Below are 10,564 nucleotides of genomic sequence, written 5' to 3' on the forward strand. Positions count from 1 at the left end.
TCTTCCAGGATGGTCATCCGTCTACACCCTCAGCCCTGGATCAGCCTGTCAGTGTGAGTGTGTGGAGGTGTCAGGGCCTCAGATACGAGGAAGTGTCCTTGGAAATTAGTGGAAAAAATCACTGAAGTTGAGCTTAGCCTTACTTCCCATGTGTGGTCCCAATTTGGTGGGAACCTCCTGTGTTCACTCACACACGTGGGTCTCCTCTGGACCACTCCATCTCCTGCTGCGGAAGACCTAGAGTCCTCCCTAGGTGACACAGCGAAGACAACGCCTTTTCCCTTTGTTGGTAGAAAGCTCAGCAATCCTTGACCACCCCCCTGCCCTGCCCAGCTGAGAATTTTTTTTAAAAAAGGCTTCCTTTCCATGACCTCAGGGCCACCTCCCACTGGTCTTTATTGCTTTCTCGGCACCCTCGGGAGCGTCTGGAGCCCTTTAAAAGGGGCAGAGCCTGTGAGTGGGCTGGCAGCCCGGGTCCTGGAGATAAGAGTGTCCTGTCTGGGACAGCAGGTGCGGGTCTCCCAGCCAGGGCAGGACAGAGTCCTGCCGAGAGTCGCCTCCGCCCCGATGTTTACAGAGGTGGGTCCACTCCTGGCCTCTTCCTCCGCAGCCTGGCCCTCCAAGCGGGTGGCTGAGGATTCACTCAAGGTGGAGGCGCTGGGGGCTTCCTTCTGGGCTCTCCTCTCACTCAGGTCCCTTTCTCTCTTGCCCACCCCTGCAGGCAGCTGCATCCATGTGTGACCTGGAGTCAGGCAGCGTCAAGGTGAAGGAGCCCAGAGGCAGGGGCCGGGGCCAGGGGGGCTGGTATGAGCGGTTGGTGCAGCCCTGCCTGGTGGAACTGCTGGGCTCCGCTCTGTTCATCTTCATCGGCTGCCTGTCGGTCATCGAGAACGGGCCGGACACCGGGCGGCTGCAGCCGGCGCTGGCCCACGGGCTGGCCCTGGGGCTGGTCATTGCCACGCTGGGGAACATCAGGTGGGAACAGCTCTGGGCACTCAGCCTGGTGCCGGCTGGGGGGAGCCGGGGGGCGGGGAGCGGCGCGGTGGGCAGGCACCCCGAGGCACACACCTAGGATCCCGAGAGTGGTGTGGATAGGAATGCGGGCTGGGGGGTCAGGCTGCCTGGGTTCGAATCCTGGCTCTTCAGCCCATGAGCTCTGCGGCTTTGGTTAAGTCCCTCTCCCAACCCAACTGCTCACCTATGAAATGGGAACAGTATTTTCTAAATCTTATTTCTCAAGCCAATGCAGGTATAGCGCTCATGCTTACCATGAACTATTCCAAGCACTTTGTGTATAGCAATTCATGTAATCCTTACACCCTTGTGCAGTTGATACTATTATTAGTCCCATTTTTTCACTGTGAAGGGGAAAGTTCAGGTAACTCGTCCAAGGACCTAGGGCAGAGCCAGAAGGCAAACCCAAGCTGTCTGTTGCCTAAATCCAGCACCTCCTGGTGGAGGTAAGAGAATGAAATATTGTGAAGTGCTTAGTCCATAGTAAGCGCTCAATCACTGTTGGTTGCTGTGTTATTGTTACCTTTGTTATTGTTGTTTAGTCAGTAAGTTGTTTCCAACTCTTTGCAACCCCATGGGCTGTTGCCTGCCAGGTTCCTCTGTCCACAGGATTTCCCAGGCAAGAATACTGGAGTGGGTTTCCATTTCCTTCTCCAGAGGATCTTCCTGATTCAGGGATCAAACCCGTGTCTCCTGCATTGGCAGGTGGATTCTTTACCACTGAGCTACCTGGATAGCTCATTGTTACCATTAGGACAGGGTTTTGCTCCAACCTAGGGGAAGGCAATGCCTCGCAGAAGAACCCACCAGGGGGTAGGGAGGGCCGAGGGGCTCCCCTTGCATAGCCCTCCCCTGAATGGAGGCTCCACTGGGAAGTCGTGGACTCCCAGGAGAAACGACCCAATGGATGAGGTGTCTGGCAGGGAGATCTAGGATCTGGTTGGTTTGCATTTACTCTCTCACAGAAAACTGATATGAGTGAGGAAATTAAAATCTTGTTTCCCAGAAAAACAGAATAGAAAGAGAACTGTTCCATTTCTCTTTAAATATCTAAGGGAAGCTGCAGGTGGGATGAAAATCACAGAGTCCTCTGTTCTCATTGGCTCAGGGTTGAAGGCAACATTTGTCATTGCTTAGCAGGGTGACCAGGGCAAGTAACTGAACCTACGTTAGGTGGAATAAAAGGGAGATGATAATAATAGCCGATATTTGTTGAGTACTAACTATCCGCCACTACTCTACAGGAATATGTATTACTTATCTCTGCAACAGATTTTATGAGATAGGGGTCACTAAGGCACAGAGAGGTTTTATCACTCGCCCATGGTCACACAGCTCTTCCGTGGCCGAGCTGGGGTTTGAACCCAGGCCAGCTGGCCAGAGCGGACATTGCTTTGCGCTGCAGGAGACTGTGTATCTGAAATGCCAGCCTTCCATCCAACCATCTGTTTTTTTGTCAACAAATATTTATTGGGTGCCTACCACGAGCCAGGCACTGACTTTGAGGTTGTTGGTTCACCCAGCACAGCACCTAGTGCACAGCAGGTGTTCAATAAGCCTTTAGTGAGTAAACAATGGGCGATTGTTTTATGTTTAATGAGTGTGAAGTGAGTTTCTCGAACATGTGTGGTGTTCCAGCCCTCTCCTGGTCAAGCCTTGCCCTGAGTGAGTTTCTCACGCCTTTTGGACTGGGTGATTTGGTGGAGGGGCTGATGGCAGACAGGCTTCTAACTCTGCAGTGTCCGGCGGGAGGCTGCCCCCGCCCCCGCCCCCCACCTCTCTGCTTTGGCAGAGCCCAGGCTAAGCTTGGTCATGGACCCGAACTGAGTCCCCTCTCTGCATTGATTGAATCTGAGATCAGCTAGTGCTTCCTGACTCTGCAGGAAGCTCTCCCAGGGCCCGTGCGCAGAGCTTGGCCAGACGAGTTGGGGCAGCTGGTCCTGAAATGTCGGCATGTTGGACCAAGTCTTGTGTCCAGAGCCAGGGTCCTCTGTCCAGTCTTAGCTCAGTGTCCTGTGCCCATTGGGTGGGCAGACCCATTGGTGGGCTCTGAACAGCTGGGGAGACATGGGGGGTCTTGGGGTCACCGTCCCTCTTATTGGGAGTGTCCATCCCATGCCCCTGAGGGCTTCTTGAGCCAGCCTCTCAGGACAGCTCTTCTATCTGTGTGGGGCTGGACAGGATGCCAGTGGACGTAGCAGTGTATTCAGGGGCCTCCTGGCCCTGGGACTCGGATGGGCTGAGCAGCTTGGTCAAGAGGAAGGCTCTTTACCCAGGACCAATGGAACTGCCTCATGGAGCCAACTTGAACCAGCCCTTTGACCTAGGTTCGACTTTGTCTAACCTCCCTTCACATTGCAAACCCCAGGTCCCAACCCCCAATACAATCATGAACCTCTAACCTCCCTCCTGATTACCAATGCCATTTCCAGGAACCTTTAACCTCAGTTTTACACACAACGCTAGTCACACTTTCAGACCCAAACTAGGATTTTTATTGGTTGAGTAGTTCAATCAGTCAGGAGCAGTTGTTCGGGGCCTGGTTACTTTTATGGGGAGGCTGGGATACCTTTCCTGGCCTATGCATTTGAAGCCTGGGGTCTTGCTGTGTTCTGTGGTCACTGCTCTGAAGGGCTGGCCACAGCTCTGCGGGGGTCGAGAAGGCGTTGAGAGATGCTTTTGCACCACGTTCTTCCTCTGGGCCATCCTGGGTCTGGGGCTCGGACAGGAATGGGGCTGCCCTCCCCTCCCAGCCTCCACCACCCTGCACCTCAGGGAACGTGGGGGTGATCTGGCTCCCATTTTCTGCTTGGGCTGCCCTTGACTGACGTGGGCCCTGCAGGGCCAGCCAGGGTGCTGTGGGTCCCAGGCTCTAAGCCTTGGCCTCACGACTCCTTCTGCTTTTTTTGGGCGACAGTGGTGGACACTTCAACCCTGCGGTTTCCCTGGCAGCCATGTTGGTCGGCGGCCTCAGGCTGACGATGCTGTTTCCCTACTGGATCTCCCAGCTGTGCGGGGGGCTGATCGGGGCCGCGTTGGCTAAGGTGGGTGATCCCCCAGGGGGCTGGGCTGGGGGCTTTGGCTCTGCCAGGGCTGCTGGGGTGAGTGGGAGTGGGGAGTGGGGACTGTCTGATTCTTTTCCTGTTGCCTCCAGTGGGACTGAAAGTGAAAGTGTTAGTCGCTTAGTCGTGTCCAACTCACAACCCCATGGGCTGTAGCCCACCGGGCTCCTCTGTACATGGAATTTTCCACGCAAGAATACCAGAGTGGGTTGCCATTTCCTTCTCCAGGGGATCTTCCCGACCCAGGGATCAAATCTGGGTCTCCCGCATTAGCAGGTAGATTCTTTACCATCTGAGCCCCCAGGGAAGCCCTCCCAATGGGACTGAGTGGGCCCTTTCTACAGGAAGGGAACACTCAAGGGGCCTTTGGTTTTTCTAAACCCACCCTGTTCTGTCCATGTCTGAATACAGCCCTCCCTGGACAGACCAGGAATCAGAATTCAGAACGGAAAGTTTCTCTTCCTGAGTCCATTTGTGGCTTTAGATAATGCTGATTTTTAAAATTCATCCACTCACACACTTGTTCATTCCTTCTACAAACATCTCACTAAGCACCAGTTGAGGATGCGGGATGCATATGGTCCTTCTTGAGAAACTCCTGAACTAACTTCTCTCTGTGTTCTCCAGTTTGCCGGCCTTTAAACTGAGTTACTCTACCTTTGATGGGAGTTAACACCAATTTACTGGAAATCCCCCATTCCAACAGAAAGGCTAGCTTTTCCTCTCAGCCACAGAATTTCTATGGTTATACACAGAGCTCCATGCATGGACTTCTTTCTCCCTCTTTGCTCCCCTGACTTTCTTTTTTCCTTCTTCTCTTTTCTGTCTCTCTCTTTCCTGCTGTTCTTATGCCTTAACCAGGAGTCCTTCAACATGAAAGCTTTGCTTGGCTTGTGGCGGGTGGGGGAGTTGGGGGTGGGTAGGCCTGAAGGGGGTACCTGTTAGCCTGGCCAGGGTTTGGTCTGTGGCTCAAGTGCTGCCTACTGCAGACTTTGGTCTTGATTCCCATTTTCCTATCTTCCCTGCCCTGGTAACCGCACGCCCCCATTTGAGACCCTGCTGCCCTGTCTGTTTAGAGGGGGACTGCTCTGATTCCCCATGGAAAGCAGTGCCCGGACTCTCCCTCCGGCCAGGCCACTTGCAGACTCATCCGACATGATGGAGACCAGGGCGGGGCAGCAGCGACTGATCACTGAGTGCTCCTCTCTGCCCACCCCACCACCCCACCCCTCCCCACCCCTCCCCAGCACTCAACAGAATCCTCTCATTTAATCTCCAGCTTGAGCAGAAGCCAGAAGCTGTCCTTAGAGAGCACCCACCACCTGGGCCGGGAACTGTTATTATCAGCAACCCCACTTTGCAGAGGGGGAAGCTGAGCGGCAGACGACAGAGAAGGCAGTGATTCGCCCAAGTTGAGATGAGCTGAGATGCAGCAGGGCCCAGATCTGAGTTCTGGGTCCAGAAGTTTGTTTGCCCTCCCCAGGGGTTGTGATGAGCCCAAGGCCAACATCCTGGGAAGCCAATTGGCTTAAGTTCCAGGGCTCTTCTCAGCCCTTCAAAGAGGCCTTTGAGGGGGCTGGCAATGTGTTCACCTGAGTATATGTGTTTGCAAAATTTGTAAAATTTAGGTATTTCTGTATTCTTTAAAAAAAAAAATGTCATCTAAGTTTCATATGCTTCTGGTCCACAACACCTGGAGCCACCACCAGGTTATGCCCATTTTACAGATGAGCAAAATGAGGCTCAGAGAAGCCCAGTAGCTCAGGTGAAGCCACACAGTAGGAACTGGTGGAGCTGAGATGTGGTTTCAGACATGTCTGGCTGCACATTGGACAGGACCCTTCCCTGGCTTTAAAGCGTGGGAACCCCCCACCCCCAGACCAACCCAGTTCCCAGCTGTCTCTCCACCCCCACTGTGGGGCTGAGCACTGCTCTCCACAGGTGGTGAGTCCCGAGGAGAGGTTCTGGAATGCGACCGGGGCGGCCTTTGTGACAGTCCAGGAGTCGGAGCAGGTGGCCGGGGCAGTGGTGGCGGAGATCATCCTGACGACACTGCTGGCATTGACCGTGTGCATGGGTGCCATCAACGAGAAGACGCTAGGTCCTCTGGCCCCATTCTGCATCGGCTTCTCTGTCACCGTGGACATCCTGGCTGGGTGAGTGCCGCTCGGCGGTGGGACTGCAGTGCTCAGCCCTGGGCCGAGGCTTGGTCCTGGAGGAGCGCAGGCCTGCAGAGCCTCCCTGAGGGTCACGGGCTTAGTAGCCAATAGAAGCCATGCAGACAGTCTAACCGGGGGAAGTGGGCGTAGGAGGCAGACAACAGGGGGTGATGGGGACTGCGGAGTCTTAGGAGGCCCGCACCATGCCTCTCTGGTGGTTCAGATGGTAAAGCGTCTGCCTGTAATGTGGGACACCTGGGTTTGATCCCTGGGTTGGGAAGATCCCCTGGAGAAGGAAATGGCATCCCACTCCACTACCCTTGCCTGGAAAATCCCATGGACGGAGGAGCCTGGTGGGCTATAGTCCATGGGGTTGCAAAGAGTCGGACACGACTGAGCAGCTTCACTTTCTTTCACTTACCATGCACCTCTGATAAGTTATCGATGTGTGGGAATATGGACTTGGGGTGACCTTTTAAATTTAATTCCAGGGAAGCCAGAAGACTGGAATTTTATGGGCTTTTTCTAATTTTGTAGTATCAAGAAATCATTCCTCTAGATTGTGTTTACCTTGCTAGCAGGCGGCCAGATTTTAGTCTCAGACTTACAAAGAGCTTCCACACCCATTGTCTTGTTTATCAAGAGCCTCTCAGTAGGCTTGGGAAGGCATTAAGGAGACAAAGGGTTATTTCTCCCCTTTTATATATGAAGAAACTGAGGCTCAGAGAGGACACAGGTGACTTATTTAAAGTCATTGTTTGGTCGCTCAGTCATGTCCGACTCTTTGCGACCTCAGGGACTATAGTCCATCAGGCTCCTCTGTCCATGGAATTCTCCAGGCAAGAATACTGGAGTGGGTTGCCATTCCCTTTTCCAGGGGATCTTCCCGACCCAGGGATGGAACCCAGGTCTCCCACATTGCAGGCAGATTCTTTACCATCTGAGCCAGCAGGAAGCACCAAAGGTCATTGGGCAGTGGCAAATTAAGTGACAGACCTGGGACAGGAGCCCCTGCTAAAGGAGGGATGAGGGAGCTCCTTCCTGAAGGCCAGCTCCTAACCAGGTGTAGCCTTTCCTAGCTCTGCCCTCTGACCCTAAGGCATCTTCTGGGAGGTGGCTCTTGGGGAGGCTGGGAAAATAGGTGTGTAGAGCGGTAGCAGTGCTTTGCTGCCCCCTAGTGGCACTTGGCTCAATTACAAACCTATTGACTCCCCCTTCTGGCTTTGGCCGCTGGCCACAGGTGGGGTCCTTGGGGGGTGAGGCCTGAGTGAGGACCCCAGCTTGAGTCAGTGGGGCGAGGGTACAGACACCAGGACTAGAGAGGTGCTCCTGGGGAACACCTGCCCTGTGGGATATGTTGGGCCCCAAGCTTGCGGCACAACAAAGACCTCAGCCAGGTCAGCTGGGTTAGAGTTAACACTTGCAATGAAACATATGAGAAACACGGGCTCTGTATGTGCTGTTTCATTCATCCCTGACAACAACCTATGAGATATGCATGCTCACCTCAACTGAAACACAGAGAGGTGAAACCAATGTCACCGCTAGAAATCTCTATAGAGTTCTGAATCTAGATCCACTTGATCCCGAAGTTCATATAGCTAAGAGTTGCCTGACTTTGCCTTATCAACTCTGGAGAAGGTGTAGGTCCATTTTCCTTCCAGCCATCACTGAGCTGGCACTGTTGGCTGGCCATTCTTCCAGAAGGGTGTCAGGAGAGTGGCAGACTGTAGGGAGGACCCCAGGGAGGAGTCAAGCCTTTCACTTCCTCGTCTTAGAAGTCTCTTCACCTCTGTCTTCTTGGGAAACTTCCCGATGCCCATGCTATCATGTAGCTTAGAGAGGGTTTCTGGGTAGTGTGTGATCTAGGCCCACATAGGGGAAATGAACCAGGGTGGGTCAGGGCTCTTTGGCTGGGATTCTGCTGACGAGTGTGGCTGGGTGTTGGCAGGGGTGCTGTGTCTGGAGCATGCATGAATCCTGCCCGGGCCTTCGGACCTGCCATGGTGGCCAACCACTGGGACTTCCACTGGATCTACTGGCTGGGCCCCCTCCTGGCCAGCCTGCTTGTAGGAGTGCTCATCAGGTAGGAATATGACTCGGGGTCCTGGCCTGTCTGGTGGGCATGGGGATAGTTCCCAGGGCATCCAGGGGCAGGGGGCTAGGGTCTTGCTTGGGTTTAGAGCAGAGAAGAGGCAAAGATTATGGTTCTGGGACCTTTGGCATCAAGTGATGGAAACCTACTTGAACACAGCTTTTGTCATAAAAGGAAGCTCATTGGCTGGCATAACTGAAAAGTTTACAGGTAGCCCTGACTCTGGTGGGATCTCACACAATGTCTGTAGGCTGAGTCCTTCTCACAGGCTCTACTGTCCTCTGGGTCAGCTTTGTGCTTGGGCAAAGTCTCTCCAATAGAGGCAAAGATGCCCACCAGGCATTCCGGGCTTCCATCCTAGCAGCTCAATAACTGAGACCAGAGGAAACAGAAGAATGGCTCTTACAAAAGTCCTGGATCAGCTGTTCCCTGGGTTGAACTGGCCCGGTGAGAGCCGTGTCTACCTCTGAATTGGTCTCTGTAGCCCTGGGCCCAGCTCTCTTACTGGCTGTGTCTGAGCATGAGCTTAAACCTGGAGTTAGGGTGAGGTCAGCCCCTCCTGAACAACTGTATTGACTGAGAGTAGGGGTAGGAATAGGGCCCCACAGGGGTGTCATACAACTCAGAGAACCCTATCCACATAGAAAATCACGTCAGTGGTGCCCCCAGAGCATGCATGTCAGGAGATGCCATTCACCTAAGGCGCATTGTGAGCGGTGCTCCCTGACTGTGTGCAGTGGATAAGGCTGATGTTGTTAGGAGGATAATATCTGCTTAACTGCCTCTCTTCCAGTTGTCATCTGTGAGCCTCAAGGATCCGTAGGGTCCTGTCCTTTCTGCTCCAAGTTGTGTAGGGATGCGAGTTAGTACAGAGTCTGCTGTCTGGGCAAGGACAGGCATAGGGCTGGGCTGATCTAGACTGCTTGCATCACTGCCCATCTGCAGTCCTGGCTTGGCCGATGGCTTAGTGAAAACCATCAGGAATCATTCTCTGATGTTTTCAAAATGGTACAGATGAGGATCTTCAAGAAAAGGGGATGGAAACCCATCAGGAGAGAGTTTTTCCCTCTACCCAAGGAGATCTGGCTATTGAGGCTGGAAAGGCCCCGGAAGGCATCTCTCTGGAGAATTCTGGGCCTGGAGACATGTGATGAAGGACTAAGTCCAGAGACTTGGAGACCTCACTAAGCCACCTTTTTTTGTAGGCTCTTCATTGGAGATGCGAAAATTCGTCTAATCCTAAAGGGACGGTGAGGCTGAGATGGTGGAATTCCTGCCGCCCCAGGGACCCTCAGTGGACCCATCCTGGACCATAGACCAGACAGCTCTGCATTTCCTGCCGGGGCAGAGCCTCCAAGGAGTGACTGACACCCTTCCCCTGACTTGGGCCTGGCTTCTCAGAGGTGCTAGGTCCTTCGCATTCCTTTGTGCTCATCAGAGACTTCAGCCTAGGGATTGTGTTGCCAGCGCCACCCAGAGGGAGGCAGAAACAGCACAGCAGAAGAGCTTTTGACAGGGAAGGTCCCAGGACTAGAGGAGATGACTGTTAATGTGTCTCTGGTCATTTCCCTCATCCTTTTTCTCCTTCTCTTGTTTCCCAATTTCTCTGTTACAAAAGGGCCTTCTGTGGTCTGTTTCCCTGCTGCCTGAGCTGTCAATCCAGTTTTGCAATAAATAGTCCAATATTTCCTTCTGTGTGCCCACTGGCTGGCCTTTCCTTTCATAAATGGACACTGCTGGGGAGGAAGCAAAAGTCCAGGTTGGGCCAGACCCGTGGGAACTCAGTCTGGAGCTAAGTCCATTCTAGAGTCCTGTTTGGACTCAAAATCAGTTCCAGATCACAGACCTCAAGACCCTGCTGAAAAGCCCAATGGACACTTGAGGGTCTGGTTTAGTTTCCAGTGCTATCCAGGACATGAATCTACCCACTCATGGCACTTTAGCTGAGGATGAGGGTGGATATGCGGGTGGCCCAGAGCTGTAAGGATTTCCCAAGGAAATATGTAATGTGTCATAGCACAAGTCTAGGGAGACAGGTATTAGATGAAAGATAAGAGTATAAAGAATAACTAAAGATAAAAAAGAATAAAAAGACACATTCCAGACTTCATACCTTACAAGGAGAGTGTGTGTCTTCTCTATGAGAATCTATATAAAATAGATAGCTAGTGGGAATTTGCTGTCTGACTCAGGGAACTCAAACCAGAGCTGGGTCTCTAACAACCTGGCGGGGG

The 10,564-nt window shown here is 53.2% G+C and overlaps 1 protein-coding gene across 1 annotated transcript; it reads left to right on the forward strand.

The window, feature by feature from the left end:
- The first annotated feature begins 418 nt into the window (after positions 1-418).
- AQP8 (aquaporin 8) lies at positions 419-10,019 on the forward strand. Its single transcript, XM_043456564.1, has 6 exons — positions 419-579; positions 722-975; positions 3,932-4,058; positions 6,018-6,232; positions 8,187-8,321; positions 9,536-10,019. Exons 1-6 carry the CDS (start codon positions 568-570, stop codon positions 9,582-9,584), a joined length of 792 nt encoding a protein of 263 aa, XP_043312499.1. The 5' UTR covers positions 419-567; the 3' UTR covers positions 9,585-10,019.
- The last annotated feature ends 545 nt before the right edge of the window (positions 10,020-10,564 follow it).

The sequence above is a fragment of the Cervus canadensis genome, chromosome 32, assembly GCF_019320065.1.
Source record: "Cervus canadensis isolate Bull #8, Minnesota chromosome 32, ASM1932006v1, whole genome shotgun sequence".
In the NCBI taxonomy this organism is placed as follows: Eukaryota; Metazoa; Chordata; class Mammalia; order Artiodactyla; family Cervidae; genus Cervus; species Cervus canadensis.

Excerpts from the sequence above, each read along its gene's own strand:
- AQP8 (XM_043456564.1), top strand. Across the intron at positions 976-3,931 it reads GCCACGCTGGGGAACATCAG|TGGTGGACACTTCAACCCTG; the intron begins GTGGGAACAGCT and ends TTTGGGCGACAG. Across the intron at positions 6,233-8,186 it reads ACCGTGGACATCCTGGCTGG|GGGTGCTGTGTCTGGAGCAT; the intron begins GTGAGTGCCGCT and ends GGGTGTTGGCAG.